At 40.7% G+C, this 20,988-nt stretch overlaps 1 protein-coding gene across 1 annotated transcript in view; it reads left to right on the top strand.

Annotated features, from left to right (window-relative positions):
• Positions 1–20,672, top strand: part of GAD2 (glutamate decarboxylase 2) — an 85,220-nt gene extending 64,548 nt beyond the window's left edge. Inside the window, exons 12-16 of the mRNA NM_001077439.1 lie at positions 1,842–1,920; positions 5,492–5,641; positions 11,923–12,030; positions 12,373–12,462; positions 20,499–20,672. Of these exons, the coding sequence (NP_001070907.1) occupies positions 1,842–1,920; positions 5,492–5,641; positions 11,923–12,030; positions 12,373–12,462; positions 20,499–20,672 (601 nt within the window). The remainder of the gene's footprint in view (positions 1–1,841; positions 1,921–5,491; positions 5,642–11,922; positions 12,031–12,372; positions 12,463–20,498) is intronic.
• Positions 20,673–20,988: the final 316 nt, after the last annotated feature.

The raw sequence follows: 20,988 nt of genomic DNA, 5'->3' as shown, positions 1-20,988 counted from the left end.
AGAGAGGCAGGACAGGGAACTCAGTAACAGGTAGTCATGGGCCTTGGCAGCATCTACTCTAAAAAGACAAGTTGGCCACTGCATCAAAACAACCACCTCCAGTCAGAGAAATGAAGAGTTATTTTCTTCCCCATCAGGGGTCATTACTGACAAAGCTGAGTTTCATCAGGATTAGGCATCCATCTAAAGCTGTAGAATATTCTAGAAGTGGTGTATGTGTGCTCAATGTCACAAAGTGTGTAAATGATAGAACTGAAATCAGTAGCAAGGGCCAACCTTGTTTAATGCTTGCTGTGTATTAGAAGATGAGCTGGCCTATTTGCCGATTCAGGTGAGTTCCCCAGGCCAGTAAGCATTCTCTAACTGACCAGCTGATGCCCACCATTCATCAGATAGATGAATGAGCTCTTTCCCAGCTTCTCATTTCTTCCCAAGGTTCTTACACCTCGAGTGCTGGGAGCAGGGTGAGCCCAAGTCTGTTGTTCAGCCAGAGGAGGGGCAGCAATCTGCAGCAGTCTGGAGGCAGCTGCCATGGGTTGTTCTACTTTCCCTCCTCACATGAGTCTGTTTATACTAAGGTCATGTTCATGATTCTGATTCTCAAGGATCCCTCAGGCCCTCAGAAGACATGCACAGAGGCTCACCTTGCCTGATAAACATATGAAGTAAGAGATGGGAACTCACTTGTGGAGGGAACACTTGCTTTCCCTGGAGCTAGGGGACAAACCGGTTGGAGCAGTTCAGCAGGAGAGAAGGAAAGAAGTTGAATGAAGTTGAAGTCTGCAGAGAAAATAACACTTTATCTGGGCTTTAAAGAATAAGTAAGATTTAACCAAGCTAAGCAAAGAGAGATGACATTCCAAGAAGAGGAAATAGCATTTAGAGACCCAGGAGCATGAGAATAGAATTTTCTGAGAATAAAAAATAATCTGATGTGATGAAAATGGTGTCATGAAAATGAAAAATGGGTATGAGATTGAGCAAAGACACAAGACTAAACACATGGCCTGCACTCACCCTTGGTGGCATTATTATTATTATTATTATTATTATTATTATTATTATTATCATTATTACAAGAATCTGACCCAGAACTATGGTTTAGACTTTTCAAATAGCATAAATCCCGACAGTATCTATTACTGATGAAAGAACATTGTATTTCTCAAGTATATCAGGACACTTAAGATTGGAAATAGATTGAAAAATATTGAAATAAATTTCAATACATTGAAAACTATAGGAGCCATAGCATATCCCACCTGTGGTCTAGAAAGATGTCTCTGGGCCAGAGAAGAGATGGAAATGGGATGAACCAAAAGCTATTATGAAAGGACACATATGAAAAATGTAATAATCAATTGAATAGGAAGGAGGAGAAGTTGGGTGAGAAGAACAAAATTAATGAATAAAAAAAATAATGAAATGAGCCATCACTCTGAGCTCTAGGCCACAGTGGTAGTGCCTCCAGGAACAATGGAGGCATGTGAGGATGGGCCCTTTACCTGCTTGGTGCCCTGCTCTTTGGCTGCCAAAGACGGGCCCCTGGAATGGAGGATCCCAGTCACTCACAGGGGCTCTCAGACCACACGGAGCCTGGCTGAATTCCTCCAGGGAAGCTAAGGGGGCACCGCATGAGATGCCTGCCCTTACCTACTCTCTCTGTAGATGAAGAAAAGGTTGTAGATTTAAGAGTCCATACCTTGTTCTATAAATTTAGTGTCATCCAGGAGTCTGAGAAACAGTGATAAGAGCCTCAAAGATCTGTCATCCTATCACAGGACCTTGTAGTCTGATCCTGTCATAGGTGCCACCCTCTTAACTCGGTTTCTTTCCTTTAGGGCCAACTCTGTGACATGGAACCCACACAAGATGATGGGCGTCCCTTTACAGTGCTCCGCTCTCCTGGTTAGAGAAGAGGTATGTCTTTCCGGATTCATGGCCCAATCCATCAGTGGAGTTTGGTAGAGTAAATGTGGGTGGTAGCAGAATCAGAATACAGGATGATTTCATAAGCTAGAATGCTGAGCCATATCCAAAAAGGGGAAATTGAAAAAAAACAAAACAAAAAAAAAAGGGGGGGGGGAATTGTTCATGAGGATAATTATATGGTCCTGCTCTTATTTCCATGTAAAGGAGGGTTCTATTTTGAGTCGACAAGACAGGCATGTTTCATACATAGCTATATTGTACTCTGTGTGTGTGTGTGGCTCATTTTATGTAGCATGATATTTGCAAGGTTCGTTTCTGTCATAGTGTGTACCAAAATTTCATTCCTTTGTGGCTGCACAATATTCCGTTGTATGAATATACCACAGTTTGTTTATCCATTCATCCTTCAGTGGACATTTGGGTCAATTCTATTTTTTGGCTGTTATGAATAGGGCTGCTCTGAGCATTTGTGTACAATGATTTGTTTGAATATCTGTTTTCAAACAATGGACCTGTTTTCAATGGAGGAATGGAATTGCTGAATCATATGGTAATTCTATGTTTACCTCATTGAGGAACTGCCAAAGTCGCTGAACCATTTTACTTTCCTACCAGCATGATGAGAGTTCCAATTTAGTCTACATCCTTGCCAACACTGAAGAAAATGCAGCTAAATTTAGCTCTTAAATTTAGGTCTTTGAACCATTTTGAGTTAATGTTTGTGGGTATGAGGTAAGAGTTTGCGTGTGGATATCCAGTTCTCCCACTACCATTTATTGAAGAGACTACTCTTTCTCCATTGAAAGGTCTTGGTACCCTTGTTGAAAATCAGCCACAGTGATATGGGTTTAGCTAAACTGTACTTGTGAAAAAGGCATGGAACATTAGGTTGTACTCAGCAGAGTCAAAAATGAGTCAAGAGAAACTTAGCATTCATAAAATATTAATGGGTTAGAAAAAAAAGTGGAGTTTCAGGATGAGGAAGGTGGTAGTTACCCACTGTCCTCTGGATAAGGCATGCCTGGAGTGGTTTGCTTAGGTCAATGCCAAATTGCATGTGGGACCCCATCAAGCTAGGGTTCAAACAGTGGGGAACGATTGATGAACATGTGAGAAGGATGGTTGAAATAATTAAGGATGTTTAATTTAAAGAGAAAAATAAACTGAAAAGGCTGGAGAATGGTAGCCTTCACAGTTTAAATGACTCTCAAGTGGAAGAGATTCATTTTTTCCTTGTAGCTTTGGGGAACTGGGTCAGTAGCACTGGGTAGAATGATTTGATGGCACAGTCAGAATATGCCATGATTTTAGGTCTGACTTCCGGTCAATGAAAGGAAAGCTTTTCTAAAAATTAAGCTTCCCCAGAGATAATGAATGCTTTGCATAGGAATAAATTCACCACCAAGGGAAGTGATTGGAGATTGGACAGTCACTTATTAGTAAGAGGATTCCTTCATTAGAAGGAATAAAATAAAAGCTCTAGGATCCCTTCCAAATCCAAGAGTTTATGTTGCTCTGACAGCATGTCCCTTATTGAGAGGTAAGGAATAAATGTAATACTTATAAATAAATACTTAATAATGTATTAAGTATTCTGTGATAAGAGAGTTCTCGGTTTAAAAAAAGCCTGGGAGATTTTAGATTAAAGAGTTAAAAGGAAGTTTAATTACTTCAAGGCATGTCAGAGCCTTTAATATGGTGATATACATTGCAAGTATCTTTGAAGAAGGGATTTAGGGTATAGTTTCCTAAATTTATTTGACCATGGGAATTTCTTTTACAGCAACTATCTTATAGCACAGCAACTATGAGTGTACTTAAAATAGTTGGCCACATAATGGTCTATAATTTTAATGGCTTAGAATCAGAGTATCATCACATCAAGGCCCTTTATGTGAAAAACATCACTTTTATTTATCCATTTATACAGTGAGATGGGTGCTTGGCCAGCCTTTGAGAGGTCCTGTGTTTTGAGCTGCTTTTCCTATCCCAGATCCACTTTATCCATCATTCCACACTCTTGGGTGGTCTCCTTTATGACTGTTGGAACCTTTTTTTTTGTGAATGAGCTTCAGGCCAAGCTTCTGAGACAAACAAAATAGAAACGTTGCAATTTTCAATCTTATTGGTCTTCAAGTGAATTTTCTTTTTCAAATCCAATGTCATTCCCCTGCTCTATTACAATCCTTTAATTTCCCTCACTCTCAAAAAAATAACAATGAATTCCACTGCAAATGAAGCACAAACTATAGGGTCAAACCCAACCTCATTGCCTAACATCTGGTCTTTCAGGACCCAGTTAAATTTTAGTTGCATTACGTTTTGTTCTCATTTGATAAATTTTTTGTAAAGAATTCTAACTTCAACTAGGTGATCACATTTTAGTCTTCTCTTGTCATGAGTCACAAGAAAAAAAAAAAAAAAACAAGCGCCAAAGCTTCTGTACAATCACAATTATACTGCAGATAATGAAAGAGTCAAAGGCTTCCTGTGGTTCGTGACAAATTGAAACGTGGTGGGGTTTCTGGTGAGGAGATTGACAATGCTGTTTTAGTCAGAGCATGATTCATTCACTGTTCTTCGGAATAGTTCAGTCACTTTGCCACCCATTTTCCATACTAAGCTTCTTATGCTGGGGCAAATTAATGATCATTGGCAGTGAAACATCCCACTGTAACCACCACAAGCAAACAAGTATAAAAATGCAGTACTGAAGCTCCTACCACTCTTGAAAGGGGAACATGGCATTTAAAAGGTTGGTTAAGACATCTCAGAATAACAATGCTTTTATTGTTTTAGATTTCAGCATAAAAATGTAGCAATATTCTGTATTAAAAGCTATGACTTCCAAAGAGAACTCAAAACCTAACAGCCCAATGATAAAGTACTTGAACTAAGTGTGAATGAAACACTAGAATAATCACACTATTAGTATTTTACAGAACCAGAGAGTTTCTAAAGTATTTTAATTACAGCAAAACCAAAACAGCAGGATGTTCCCTCAAAGAATGAACATTATACTCTGATTATGATTGTTTCTAAATGAACACATTCTCTTAAAAGGAGAGTAAAACCATCTATGCCCTTGTTGTTAACCTGTAGTTACATTTGACCCTGAGCTATTTATCCCACAGAATTGACCTATCCCAACAGTTCATATTGTCCAGATATTGGCCCCATTTTATTTTTCACTTTTTTAGAGAGAGAGAGTGTGTGTGCACATGCATGCACAAGCAAAGGAGCAGTGGCGGGGGGGGGGGAGTGGGGAGGGGCAGGAGAGAACCTTAAGTAGGCTTCATGCAGGGCTTGATTTGGGGCTCAATCTCATGACCCTGAGATCATGACTTCAGATGAAATCAAGAGTCAGACACTTAACCGATTGAGCCACCCAGGTGCCCCTTGGCCCCATTTAAAAAATTTGATTCTTCCTGCTTTCCTTCTCTGACAAATTCAGTTTCCCTTTAAAAAAATTTTTTTCTCAATAATTTTCACCACAATGTATATCTAACAGAATACCCAATGAAGTCAGTAGTTTCCTAAGTTTTCTCTTCTCTTCTAGGGATTGATGCAGAGTTGCAACCAGATGCATGCCTCCTACCTCTTCCAGCAAGATAAACACTATGACCTGTCCTATGATACTGGGGATAAGGCCTTACAGTGTGGACGCCACGTTGATGTTTTTAAATTATGGCTAATGTGGAGGGCAAAGGTGAGCATGCATGGAATGGCTGAATGTTAACTAAAGACAGAAACTGTGTCTAGTGACCTTTATAATGTGGTAAAAAATGGATTTCCAAATTGAAAATTATCCCCAAGATTAAGTTTCTTTAATCCTGTATCTAGATATCTGCCTTCCACGTGGCCAAGAACATAAGCCAAATTGCTTCTAATGCTCGCTCATCTAGAAAACAAACCCAGGTTGTTTATAGAGCAGAACATCTGGATTCTTAAGAGATGTTTTGTTGCTGTTTTGTTCTTGTTGTTGTTGTCTCTCAACTCTTGGATTTTATCCACTGACAGATTCCTTGGGAAGAGTAATGCTACAACTATTTTTGTTTGGAGGACAAAAACAGGAACCCCCTTCTGTAAGGTTTCTCTATTTACCCCAGAATTTAACTATCCTTGATCACTCCTCTCAGAAACAGACACTCTGTAACCAATGCTGTGCAGTACCTGCTGGACCTAATTGCAGCCTTCAGAGAGTGTACCTGCATGCTGGCATGTAAGCAGGCTGGAAAGGGCAAAGTGTTTCTTTTTCATCTTGACCAGATTCCTAGTTTCAATGTCACAAATCAGTGACTTCCCACCTGGTTTCATTTACCTCCCACAGGAGGCAACGGCCAGAGCCAGCTGGACATGCCAAAGTAAACCAACTGCTAGAAAACCCAACCCACTCAAAAAGTCCACAAGAGAAACTTGACAAAGGAAGGAAAGGGAATGTTTAGAGGAAGGCTGGCATGCAGTGTGCTAGAGAGAAGGGCCACAGATTGGGCTATATGCTTTCTCAGTAGCTCACACAAACAGGTGGCACTTCAGTCCCAAGGGATTCATAGATAACTTGGTCAGCATGAGTATGACCTGCCAGGATGAGGCCAAAGATTGTGCTCTTCCCCAGGATTCGTGTGAAGAGGCATGAATCACGTCTACAGAAGCAAGTTCCATATGTTGTTGTTTGTCAGATGTTCCAGAGTCAACTGAATGCCTTAAGCAATGAGAGAGCCAGAGAACTAACAAGAAAGAGAGGGGGCTTGGGAGTGAAATAATGTAGTCGACAACCCTCTTATGGAATCTTCTTTAAATCTATTCAGGAAAAAGGCTGTTTAAGTACAAAGATGGTCTCACTTATTGCAGAAATAACTCTTAGATGGTGTCCGGGGATGGCTGGGCTACATATTCTTCAGACCAACCTCCAGAAGAGTCTTTGCCCTAGCTGAATTTCCTCTAAGGGCTGCTAAATATCCAGCAGCTGTGTGGAGTCATTGCCCCGTCAAGGAGGTGTCAGATGGATGGGCTCCTGTCCCTTGACCTGGGCAGGGGCCCCCTCCTCTCTTGAAAGATGAGAGCCTGCCAAGGATACTTACTGGGTCCCCACCACCCAAGATGAGACTCATTATTCTGTTGGATTGACACTTTCATTTGGCAAAAACAAATAAATAAAGAACAGGAATTACTGGCATCCTCTTAAACGGTTGGAAAATGGGTAGGTTTTTCATTTCATTGATTGGTGGGAATCAAAAATGATGAAAGTGAGTATCAGCTAGGTAGTTGAGGAAAGCTGATCTCTAAATATTGTTCAGTATTGTCCTTTTTGTCTCCTTCTTCCTACGGTGTTTCTATTAAGATGATGATCATTAGCTATATTTATACAAAAGTGTTCCTCTCATGGTTCATCAGTTCCTGCTGCTCCCTTCTCTGTCTGAAGCCTCCTCACCAGCATGGGGCAGCGGCTGGCTCTAAGAGAAATGATTTGGAGGCCATCAGTTGTGAATGAAACAAGAGGAACAGCTGAAGCCTGAAATAAGGGCCGAAGATCCAGTATGTAACGCACTGAAATAAAGGCACCAGGAGAGGGAAGAAAAAAAAGGAACAATGCCAGTAGCCGCATAATTTAGCCATAAATTACAGATGCATGTTCCTTTAATTCCTCATGCTCCAGTATCTAGACACGTAAATGGCAAAAACTTCTATTTGCTTTTCAACTTAAAGCTGTGTGTTTTGCAAAATGAAATGGTAATAATGATAAAAGTCCTCAGCTCAGTCCTACAATCCAGAGATGCAGGAAAGGTAATCACCCTCTTGTGAGAGCTCTCTAGTGATGCCATCCAGGGAAGAAGTCAGCCTGCCCTCGGAAGGACCAAGAAAGAGTTGGCTATGACATTCTATCTGGTATCCTCTCGGGCAGAGGAAAATGATCTGCAAGAAAAATACTGAGGGGCCAGCATTAATCAGTAAACCCTCTATTCTTGAATCTGCCTGGGAAATGCGGTATTCAAGTGAATCCATATTTTCTCCTTAGCAATACAAACCACAAGAAAATTACTGACCTGACTATACATATTCTTTAATCTGTTAATGACTGATGTAGCTGAATGCACTGAAGACAGCCATCCCATTAAGTCCAAGAGAATTTGATGAGAGCAACTGTGTGTAAAAAATGAGCTTCTTGATGTGGATGCTAGCAGGCATTCTAGACAATAGTGCAATATATAAGCCCGTCATAAGCAAAGGCCCTGTGCCTGCCCTCAATTCTGTTCTTATTGAAGAGACCTTTCATTTGGTTTGTATTTTATTAGAGAATGCTAAGTAAGACTTGATGACTATTTTCCAGATTTTACAGATTCCCTCAGTGGTTAAAACTCAGTGTAGATAGAAAAAAAAAAAAAAGAAAGAAAGAGAGAGATAAAGAGGGAAGGTGAGAAGGGGAGAGAGAGCAAGGGAGAGAGAAAAAGAAAAAAAGAAAGAAAGAGAGGATGCCAGGATGGCTTAGTGTTTGAGCATCTGCCTTTGGCTCAGGATGTGATCCCAGAGTCCCTGGATTGCCTCCCCACTCCCCCACCCCCCCCACCCCCGCCACATTGGGCTCCCTATGGGGAGCCTGCTTCTCCCTCTGCCTATGTCTCTGCCCCTCTGTGTGTGTGTGTGTGTCTCATGAATAAATAAAATATTTTTTTAAAAAGAGGAGGAAAGAAGGAAGGAAGGTAGGTAGGAAGAGAGAAAGAAAGAAGGAAAGAAGAAAGAAAGAAAGAAAGAAAGAAAGAAAGAAAGAAAGAAAGAAAGAAAGAAAGAAAGAAGAAAGAACATACCTTAATTTTAGGGCTGCGAGGATGGCTTAATACATAAATACCTAGTTTTCATGGTAAATCTGTTTACATATGCAAATTATGCAAATCATTCAAGTTTGCATAGAAAATTATGCAAATTTCCTTATCGTCTTCTGTGGTTGGCCTCCCTCATTAAAAATGTAGATAACAGAGGGACTGGTCAAAAGCTGAGAAAAAAAAATACCAGGAGAAAACTATTAAAGGGAAAGTCATGCCAGGCACCCTTTGCTGAGTGATTGAATGAATATTCACTTTCTCTCTAAAATATTAATTGTAATAAGTAGATAATGACTGTTATCGTGCCTGATGCTGGGTGGGATGAAGGGGCCACAATTTTCCAGACGAGGTAAGATAAATGCACAGATAACCATCACAGAAGACAGTATAACTGGCTGTAAAAGAAACACAGATGCACGAGAAGTGAAAGGAGAGCCTATTCCTAGTTTGAGAGCCAAGAATGATTTATGAAGAGGTCACCTTGGAGATGATCTAGGACAGGATAGGAGAATATGTAGGATTTCAACCAGCAGAGCTGGGAAGACACTGCAAAAGCAGGTCTGACGCTAGTGGAGAGTCTAGGTAGCTAGGAGGGTAATTAGGGAGCTAACATCCAGATAGAAAGAGGGCCTCAGTAGGGGGCTAGCAGTGAGAATGAAGGTAGTAGGGATTCAATCATTATTTCTGAAGTGGCATTTCTGGGGGCTAGAGAGCATGAGATGAGGGTTTTTAGAAGCAGAGAATGGTGAGCAGCGCTGATGGTGTCAGGCCCCAGGGATAACACAGGAGCAGGAGCTGAACACTGGCAGACAGTGATATCTTTGAAGAAGAAAACACTCTTCCTGAAATTCGGACTCGGGGGGGTCTGGGCTGGGATCTGAGAGTCTACACTGTCGACATAATTAACCTGGTGCCGATACAAGTGGTTCCTTAAGAACACAGTGGGTAAAAATGCTGCCCTGCAGATGAAAAGTATACTTCCATTCATTCACCCACCCGTCCAACAAATGTACTGTGCGTGAGCACCTGATGTCTGCCAGCCCCGCTGGTATGAGGAAGACAATAGCGAGCAAAAGAAGCACCAGTCTGCGCCCTTGTGGAGCGTGCATTTCAGCCTGGTCAGCCCAAACCGATCCTAAGCATGTGGCAAGGAGGGAGCAAACAAAACCATCTTTCTCTCGAAGTTGCCTCAGCATAACTCTGACGCTAGGGGTGCAGATTTCCCCTGAGGGGCGCCCCTCAGAGCCCTCAGCTTCCTTCCTAGCAAGCCAGGTCATGGTAATGCCATGTCTGATTAAGTTCTCCAGGGGCTGTGGTCATTCTCAGAATAAGAACTGTGTAGCATGTGACAACGACTCAAGTATTTCATGAGTGCGTACATTTCAGAGAATCCCCTAAAAGCCTTCAAAACCTTGAAAATAAAAGATGGATCTTATTCCCATAAATATCCAAACATGAAGAGAGGCCAGGCTTCTAAAGGCACTCTAGAGTTTCCGATGTCACTCCCCCTTTCAACTAGAGGGGTGGTCAGGTTACTCCTAATCACCTCAAGTGAAGTCCTAGACTAGCCAAGGCCAGAGGACTCCCACTCCAGTCTGGGACAATCCCACTGTCTCGACAGTACCATCAAACTCCTTTTCAGAGCATTCATTCTACCTTACTGTGTCCTTGTGTGGGAGGGAGATCACACAGGCACCACCCTTCCCAGGTGACCAGTAAGATTAGCCAAGGCCATGTGGCTGGACAGAGCCAGAGTCCTACTGGTCCCGGCCATATTCTGGATCAGGTACATGCAAGTTTAAATGCAAAAGGGTCCAGTCTGAAGAAAAATTAACTTCCCTCCCTCCTACCTCGGGTCCATCCTCAGTGTACCCAAACTGCCAGGTCAGTCCAAACGGACCCCAAATCCTAAAGTCATAGAGTCTGTGGGGTAGGCTCTGGCCTGAGTGTTCAGGCATCAATCAGGACCCTTTCTTGGGGTCATCAGTAACAAGTCAGACTCTGACCAATCAACTAGGGTGACAATCTCCATAGAAATGATTCCTGACGTGGTGTGATGAACATTGGGTGTTATTAACAACTGGTAAATTATTGAACAGTACATCTGAGACTAATGATGTACTCTATGTTGGCTAATTGAATTTAAATAAAAAAATAAATGATTCCTGACCCCATCAGATTTCTTTAAGGCTTCAAGATGTTGAAATCACTGTCTATACTGCATCTCCCTCTTAGCTGAGGTGATGAGATCATCAGTAGGAATGTGGGCCCATCTTCTATCCATTCCAGCTGCACCCTCAGGTTTCCATGTTGAATCAGTCACTGGTTGGCCTGTTCTAAGTGTTCCTAGGATGAGCATTAGCTGTTTTCCATTAGTGCGCCACAAATGCTGAAGGAGTTAGGAGGAAAGCCATTTTGAAAAGTAACTCCCCAGAGTGTCCTGAGGTCCATCAAACAGCACCAGTCCTTGGCTATAGTGTTGTTTTTTCCAAATCCAGATCCTGGGCTTCCAGAGCCGGAAACTAAAAAGACCTCTCTGATAATGCTCCCCATTACAAATACATGAGTCATTTATCCCCAGAGGAGAAATCTAATGAGCTTTGCACAATGACAAGCTAACAAAGCATCTGCGTGCCCCTAAGAGTCATACATTCATTTGTTCAACAAATACCTACTGAGTACCTACCCTATTTGTTCTATAATGAGGGTACACTAGTGAACAAAAGTGGGGTCTGGAAATGGTAAATTTTCATGATGGGCAGAGGCTAAGCAGGCATGCTGGCCGGGGGTGTCTCTGATGATGCTTCTCCACAGGAGGAGAATAGCCCAGCCTCCTGTCATTAATGACTTCCATAATTACCCCTCGGGATGGCAGAGGCAAATTTTCCCCTCGAGTAATCAAAATAATTGCCTAGAGAATGGAGGCTCGGGAAGAAAAGGAATCCACTGTAGGGAGCTGTGATGACATGAAAGGAACAAAAACACCTGAGGGGAGAGCATCAAAGGAGAAATAGTCACTAGGAAAGCCCCTATAAGCAGTCTTGTGCAAGGAAAGTGTGGAGCAGAGCTGGGGTGGAGGTTGGCAGAGAAACCATCCGGGGAGATTAATCCCATAGAGAGCTTACTCGCCTTTCTCAGCCAGCCTGATGGGCTTTCTTCTTCTCTTTCTCAGGGCACCACTGGGTTTGAAGCACATATTGATAAGTGCCTGGAGCTGGCTGAGTATTTATACAGTATCATAAAAAACCGAGAAGGATACGAAATGGTGTTTGATGGAAAGGTACGTATTCTGGTCCCTATGCTCCCCAAAAGTTAAGTCAGTTCCAGTTCTTATCACTGATTTTTTTTTTTTTTTAATGTCAATCGTGTACTGTCCAGGTAAGTGGGACTGTTACAAGGGAGAAGCTGGGCTGATGGGGTAGCTGTCCCAAACTGGAGTAAAAAATCAAACTCACAAAACAATAGCTCTGTGTAATGTGGTGAAAGTCAGGCACTCCAAAAGGGAGTATAGGCTCAAAATAGAAATTACATTAGGAAGCTGCAGAAAAGATTTGAAATGTCCTTGGCATTTTCTAAATTGCTGCGATGGGCTGAGTGTGAATCCTACCTTTCCCCCTTGCAGCCTCAGCACACAAATGTCTGCTTCTGGTACGTGCCTCCAAGTTTGCGTGTCCTGGAAGACAATGAAGAGAGAATGAACCGCCTCTCAAAGGTAAGTGATACAGGCTCCTCTGGTGTGCGCAGTGGTATGTTCATTGGGCCTTTCACATGCACGGTGTCCCTCTGACATGCATGTGTCTCTAGGAGAAATCCAACCTCGACCTTGGCACGCAGGCCCACTCCCCTTCACAGGCTCCTACAGAACCGGAGCTGGTCTACCTAGACTTTTCCATTCTCGTCTTTGATTCCTGAGAGGAAGTTTATGATGTCTTAAAATAAGCAGTCAGGTGTTAGCTTGACTGCCATTCACAATGCAGCAAAAACCTTTGGTGAAGTTGGCTGACCTGCCAAGCCAAACCGTCTGTGCTCATCCAGTTATAAGCACAGAAGAGATTTCAGGCACCAGAGATGGTTAGAAATCAGAGTTTCCACTGACTCTCTTGAGATGCTAAGGTCAAGGCTGCTCTATGGAGTCTTTAGAGCTCTGCTGAGCCCCAGGAGGTAATGGGGCAGGGAACAATACTAATGGCCACTGTGTAGAGTGCATATCATGTCCCAGGCTCAACTGTGATCTAGCATTACAACACTCAACTATATTAAGTGTTAGAAATGACTAAAGGAGACAATTGAGGTGACACAAACAAACTTTATTTAACACTTCATGAAGCGGGCAGCCTCCCTTCCCAGGGGTCCAGAGAATTGAAAAATGGGGTGGAATGCAAGAAGCTTTTAGAGGATAAAGAATAAGGAATGGGAAGAGAAAGACAGAAAGTGAGTAAGGAAGGGCACCTAAGCGGCTTAGTCGGTTAAGTGTCCGACTCTTGATTTTGGCTCAGGTCATGATCTCAGGGTTGTGAGATGGAGCTGCACATTGGGCTCCATGCTGGGTGTGGAGCAAGCTTGAGATTCTCTCTTTCCTCTCCCTCTGCCCCTTCCCACCCATTTGTGTGCATGCATGCATGCACTCATGCACCCTCTCTCTTTCTCTAAAAGAAAAAAAGAAAGAAAGAAAAGAGAAAGAAATGAGTAAGGAACAACAAAATAAGAATAGAGTGCAGGGTTGAATTGACGTTGGGGATTGGCTGACTGGACATTCCATGTTTCTGGTCAAACAGAGCATTTACAGGGACATAAAAGTTAAGTGTACATTTCCTGATGTGACATCCTAGGCAGGAGCAACCCCATCATGGGCCTAGAAACTTATTTCAACCTAATGTGGGAAGCACAACTGTCCCTATTTTGCTGATGGGGAAACTGAAGCACAGGGAGACTTTTTAAAAAATCACTTTTCCAAAATCACTGACTCCAGAGCCAGAGGATTTGGGCTTCAAATTCTTCTGCAGCCAGTAAGATATCCTTGACCTCTTTTCTTCTCCTGCTCTCGTCATTTAGGTAAGGGTGAAATTTGGCTTATGATGTGCAACAAAGAATCTTGAAAGGACGTAAATTTGGGGCCCCATCCCAGTGTGAAGAAATAGGAAACTAGGGATGATTTTGTATATTTGGATCTCAAGGGTTGGATTAGTTGATTTGTTGGTTTTCCATTTACCACAAAGGAGGCGACTTTCTCCAGTCACTGCCAGGAGCAGGGAAGGCCCTCTCCCCCACTGCAAAGGAGGCTGGGCTGCCTCACTGACCTCTCAGAATACTTTATTTCCTTCTATGTCAAACAACAGGATTTTGTGTGGATTTAAAATCTTCCGAACAGCTTATAAATGTGAACACCTGCCAGTAGACAGTCCAAGACCAAACCCTCATCAGGAGGAAACTGACACAGAGTTGAGGTGTCATAGCCTCCTACTAAGGGTAGTGGTTTGCAATCCTGGTGGCACATTAGAATCAGCCTAAAGCTTTATAGATGACCAGGTCTTAACCCTGATAATTTAATCCAGTTGGTTTTGGATGGGCTTGGGAATGGTTCTAAAAGCTCTCCAGGTGATCTCAATGTGCAGCCCAGGCGCAGAGCCACTGACCCAGAGGAATGCATGGAAGAAAGCTTCTGGAATGGGGATCCATTGGTGCATGTGTCTAGAGAGGAGGGGTCATGGTCATGCTTGAAGTTTTAATGAAGTTAGCTCATTTGTTCATTGCAAGAAATCAAGCCCAAGCAGTAGGAGGGAGGCAGGGTGACGGTCACGTTGGAGAGGATGATGGAGGCAAAAAGAGGCCTGTTGTCATTTAAGAGGAAAGAATTCATATTTTCTCCTGAAGTTTTATGGTATAGCTTCTTCATAGTCTGTATCATCTTACCAATAACTAATTTTATTTAACAAGTTAGTTAGAAATTAGAGGTTTTCATTCTTACTGGCTCTACCTCTTTAATGAACCCAATGACCAGACAGAATCCAAGGAGTAATTTGGCTGATTTCATTTGTTGAATCAATTTATTTTTGCTGGGCTGAGGGATGGGGCAAGATTGGAAAACAGAACAGAAAGTGGTTTTCCCCACTACTTTCTGAGCAAAACTCAACTCTAAATTTCCCCCATTTCAATATAGCTCTTTTCAGATACCTCTCGGGTTTTAGCAAATCACATAAACTGTGATGAGAATGGAGACTATTTCTGGGGAAAGCCATTAGAATAGTAGTCAACTATTTTTATACAGTTGGTAATTCAAATTTGAAAGTCTTCTGTGATTCCATTTTCCTGGCTAGAATATAGAGAATTCAGCAATTCAGAGTTGCAATTCACAATAGAACCACATTAAATATCAAGGTTAACTTTTGTTTATTTATGTCAATAATTTTTCAGAGTTTCAGAAAAGTTTCTTCTTAAGTATCCTTAAAGTATAATGTCCCGGCATCAGTAAATCTTCACATGTTCACACACGTACACATACACACAACCCCAGAGGGAAAACAGTGGAGGTAAAATAAAATAGATCACCAATATGGTATCAATAGCCACATGTGGCATTTAAATTTAAATCAATCAAAATTAAATTCTGCCAGAAGTTTACTTCTACAGTTGCACTCACCACATTTCAAGAGCTTGACTTGTGATTAGTGGCTGCTGTAGCAGATAGAGGAGATACAACACATCTCTATCACTACATAAAGTTCTCTCAGTCAGTGCTGATATAGACCCCCAAATGGGAGGAATCTGTGGAGTCTGCTGTGCAGAATAACTACCTGGTAGTTATTATTATGAGCAGAGTCAACAACTACATGAGGGAGGCTAAGATGAGCATCTGGTTGGTGCATTTCCTGCTGCCTGGTCAGGGCTGTGAGTGTGCAGGTGGCTCATCGTCACTGAGGCACAGGGGACACAGAAGGCCTGGGGTGCCATATGACCATATGCAGATGCCTTAGACACAAGGCAGGGCCAGCAGGTGGAGTCCATGTGGGCATGCATCAGACAAGAATCCTGGTTCTTCATCATCTTAGCCTTGTATTTTATTCCATTGTATTGGATAATTATCTGTGTATCTGATCCCAGCTCCTACCAGTCCTATAATGATTGATGGATATCCAAAAGGTCAACAGTAGATTGAAAAGTCCATTGGCAAGGAAGTAGATTGGCCTCAACTTTTAAGGTGTCACTCTTCCAAAGTCTATGTTGTTAAATGTAATGAGGAATTTAATTTGTGAAATTTTAAAGTATGTACAGTTATTCTTTTTCATTTTTCCAAAAACTTCGTATTTCCAAGATTTCAAAACAAAAGGTTTTGTGATACATAGTGAAAAAATACATTTCCCTGATTCTGTGATGCTTTAACCTGAGCTCTCTTGGGAGAAACAAATGTGGATTCAAATGATGGGATAGTTCCCTGGTTATTGTTTTCTAAGGGATTGTAAAAGCTAACAACACAAGGGAGAAAATGACACCCTAAAACTCATAAGGCAGCCCTAAGAGCTCCTGGTGAGTAGGTCTTTAGTGAAATCTTCAACATGCAGCCTCTCTTTTCTGACTCTCTTTATTCAATAGAACTGGGAATATGACCAAAAGAAAACATCTAGAAATAAGTGAAAATGCTATATATTCATCAGAAGAGTCAGAATCTTATTTGCCTTCTGAACTTGCAATTAGTGATTATGCAATAAAGTAGATGTTCCATGTTCCTGCTAATTTTAATTCATCCCCATTTTCTGGAAGCAATTAAAAGTCATGAATTTAGACAACTGTGATTTCTCCAACCCAGCTTCAGGAACTGGAGGAATTTGATCTGACTTTACACAAAAACCTGTTTGGGATGATAACTGTTACCATTTAAATTTTTGACCTTTGATTTGATTTATCTGAAAAGTTAGAGATGATTGTCTTTAGTAATTAAAACCATTTCCATGAGGTTTTGGTTGGATGGCCCATGAAATTGAAATCAGAGTTTAATTCACTGAGGAAAGCATTATCATTGTTTTTATCAGTTCTAAAGAGCAAGCATGATTTATTACAAAAATAAAAATTAAGGAATAGTTATGTGATTCTTCCTAAAATTCCTGTAGACACATGGATTTGGAATTCCTTTCCTAATTTGGGATTTCTCTCCCCAGGAACACATTGATTTGCCATGTCTCATAGCACAAAGTGATAAATTTCATGTTCTTATGCTAGAATATTCTAGTAGATCCACTTTCAGAACTTAATCCCAGACTTGAGATATTTAAATTTGTTTTCATACTTGTTCCCTGGGATGAGCCCAATGCTCTATGTACAACCTTAAACCTTTAGGGGAAAGAAGGATCAACCCAACAGAAATATTCCTCTTTATATTACCTTCCTGTGTAATAAAGAAGTGGCAGAAAGAAACCTAAGAAACTGTTAACCTAGAATCAGAAAATCCCAGTGCCTCCAAAAAAAAAGAAAAGAAAATCCTAGTGCTGGAATCATTATACACATTCATTTTTTAGATGAATGAAATTAGGTTCAGCATATGACATGAGGGTGGAATGAAAGTGAAGATCAACTGTCCTTGGTTTTCTCTTTGGTATCTAATAATTGGGCATGATGAGAAATAGGTCAGTTTTGAATATTGGATACTTTGTTTTGGGGTTTTTATATTTTTTTAGTTTTATTTTAAATTTTAATTCAAGTAGTTAGCATAGTATTATATTACTTTCAGGTGTACAATATAGTGATTCAACACTTCCATACATCCCCTGGTGCTCATTATAAGTGCACTCCTTAATCCCCATCACCTATTTTGCCCCCCCACCCCGCTCACCCCCACCTCTACTCTGGTAACCATTAGTTTGTTCTCTATAGTTAAGAGTCTGTTTCTTGGTTTTCTTCTGTCTTTTTTTCCTTTGATGATTTGTTTTATTTTTATTTTTTTATTTTTTATTTTTTTAAGATTTTTATTTATTTATTCATAGAATAGAAGCAGGCTCCATGCAGAGACCCTGACGTGGGACTCGATCCAGGGTCTCCAGGATCACGCCCTGGGCTGCAGGCGGCACTAAACCGCTACACCACTGGGGCTGCCCCATTTGCTTTATTTTTTAAATTCCACATATGAATGAAATCATATGGTATTTGTCTTTCTCTGACTTATTTTGCTTAGCATAATACTCTCTAAATACATGCATATTGTTGCAAATGGCAAGATTTCATTATTTTGTTATGAGTGAATAATAATTCCATGAGTAAATAATATCCCATTCTAATACACACACACCCCACCTTTTCTTTATCCATCCATCAATCAAAGGACAGTTGGGCTGTTTCCACAATTTGCATGTTGTAAATAATGCTGCTATAAACATAGGGGTGCATGTATCCCTTTGAATTGGTGTTTTTGTATTTTGAAAGTAAATACCCAGTAGTGAAATTACTGGATTGTAGAGTAATTCTATTTTTAACTTTTTGAGGAAACTCCATACTGTTTTCCAGAATGGCTACACCAGTTTGCATTCCCACCAACAATGCAAGAGGGTTCCTTTGTCTCCACATCCTCATCAACACTTGTTTCTTGTATTTTTTATGTCAGCTGAGGTATGAGGTAAAATCTCATTGTAGTTTTGTTTTCCCCTGATGAGGAGTGATGTTGGGCATCTTCTCATGTATCTGTTGGCCATCTGATACTTCTTTGGAGAAATGTCTGTTCATGCCTTCTGCCCATTTTTTAATTGAATTATTTGTTTTTGGGTGTTGAGCTTTATAAATTAATTATAGATTTGGATACTAACCCTTTATACGATACGTCATTCGCACATTAAGTACTGTGAAGATGAAAACCTCACTATAAACCAATGATTAAGTGTTGATGTTCAAAAATCGCATATTCATAATAGTGTGCTCTTTGAATCAAACTGTTCATTAAAATGAATCCAACTATGATGTGAGGTATAGTCCCCATTTCAAACTGAGTTACTTACTGTGTATATCTAAGTAAGTCTAGAGCTCCCTGATATCAGCCATTCCTGGTTACATATTTGCAACAATAAATTTAAACGATCAGATGTTATATTTACAAATTGTAATGGTAAAAATGTGAATAGATCATACATATAGCTAGACATAAGTTAAATGTATTCCTCTTCCTGGATAGCTATCCCTATTATTCTAGTCTTTATTAACTAATAAGGACTTGCGGAGCCCTCAGGGTACACACAGTGCTATGCTGGCAAATAAAAGAAGTAAAAGACACTGTGTCTGCCCTTCAGTGCTTGCAGTTTCAAAATTATGGATAACTTATATTTTCTTATAAGTAAGAGGACAATAAAGGAATATCCTGTAGACAGAATCTATGGGTAAAGATCAGGTATTTACAACTTAAAAAAGAAAAGATGCTACTGGACTAGGGGAGTCAGGAAAGGCTTTATAATGCTTTATCAAGTCTGTGGTGGAGTCTTGGCATGTGTGTAGGATGCAACCTGGAAGAGAAAGGGGACTCTAATCCAAGACAAGAAGTGTGACACAATAAAACTGAGGACAAGCGTAAAGGAAGAAAAATATGTGTGGCACATTCAAGGGATATTGACTGTAGGTCTTGTCTCAGAGTTGAAGATTGATTTTAGTGACCACTTGGAAATGAATCCTCAGAGCTGAGGGACAAAATACCTTTGTGCTGAGCTAGAGAGTTTGAACTTCATCTCATACACTCTACTGACAGTAATCATTCTCTGATATATATATATATATTCTGCTTTTTGCCACAGCTGAATTCCATCATGATTAAAGAATGTATTTCATAAAATCTTATAAACTGAGATGCAAAAAGGAGAATGAAAAGACATTGGAAAGCTTTAGGGTCTCAGGAAAGAAAATTGCTTTAGGGCCTCAAAAGTCTGCTTATTTTCAGACATCACTTAGTTACCTCTTGGTTACCATTCTCTGAACTATGTTTTATTTCCAGTGTTTTTATATCTACTGAGGTTTTAAAAAAAAAACCCTCCCCCAAATGCTGTATTGCTAAACTATTTAGCCTTGGAACCAACACCCAATTCTTCCCATTCTCCCAAATCCGTAACTACATGGTTGTTAAATAACAAAAACTCCACTGAGTAAATTTTAAAGATCTAACTGGATTTATGAATTGATTCATAAATTGGGCAGCATCCCATCTAGGAAGTAGAGGGAGCTCTAAGGAGCTTATAGAAAAGGAGAGGTTTTTAAAGGCTGGACAAGGAAGTCACAAACAGAACAGAGAATTATTCCAGGTGAGGTCACCTTCCTTTGGGGAGAAGGGTCTTATTAGGTGATTACTTCATGTTTCTCTGGGAGATGGGGAGAGACCATGTGACAGAGTACCATATTGATGCTGACCAGAAGATTCCAGAGTGACCAGTTAAGACTATATTCCTGGGGGACATTGAAAGTGCAATTAGATTAGGTATAAAGCTCAGGTTTGGTGGTGTGGTCTAGCATAAGTGACTCTGTTTGGGGCCTGCAGTTTTCTTTTTCAGAAAGTCAAGGATAAGGGGGCAAGCACCTCAGAGCCTATCATTTATTATTCATTTTATCACCCTCAAGAATTTGGATGTATTAAACTGCTCTTGTCCTCCGATCCCAAAAAAACTTGGAGACAATTCCTTTAGGGGAAATATGAGTCTGGTTGTTTAGTTAAAAGCTAAAAATGCTACTTGATATTGGGTTCTTTGACTAGAAGAGTCCCCAGGGGTCACCATGCAGCTCTGGTCTCTCCCACAGGTGGCCCCAGTGATTAAAGCCCGAATGATGGAGTATGGGACCACAATGGTCAGCTATCAGCCCTTGGGAGACAAGGTCAATTTCTTCCGCATGGTTATCTCAAATCCCGCAGCAACTCACCAAGACATCGACTTCCTGATTGAAGAAATAGAACGCCTTGGACAAGATTTATAATAACATAGCTCACCAATCTGTTTCGATTCTCTAGGTAGACAATTCAGTTGTCACAAACTGTGTGAATGTATTTGTAGTTTGTTCCAAAGTAAATCTATTTCTATATTGTGGTGTCAAAGTAGAGTACAGTTTAAAAATCCAAAAAACATTGCACCTTTTAAAAATCCTTTCCTAAGTTTAGAATACCTCTCTAAAATTAGTGACAAGAGGCTGTGTTCTAATCGATAATGAAAAGCTTAAAATTGTTATAAATACTTCCCTTACTTTTAATATAGTATGCAAATCAAGCTTTATTTTCACTTCAGAGTAGTAGGAT

This window comes from Canis lupus, chromosome 2, assembly GCF_011100685.1.
Source record: "Canis lupus familiaris isolate Mischka breed German Shepherd chromosome 2, alternate assembly UU_Cfam_GSD_1.0, whole genome shotgun sequence".
In the NCBI taxonomy this organism is placed as follows: domain Eukaryota; kingdom Metazoa; phylum Chordata; class Mammalia; order Carnivora; family Canidae; genus Canis; species Canis lupus.
This window is presented reverse-complemented; position numbering and strand designations above follow the sequence as displayed.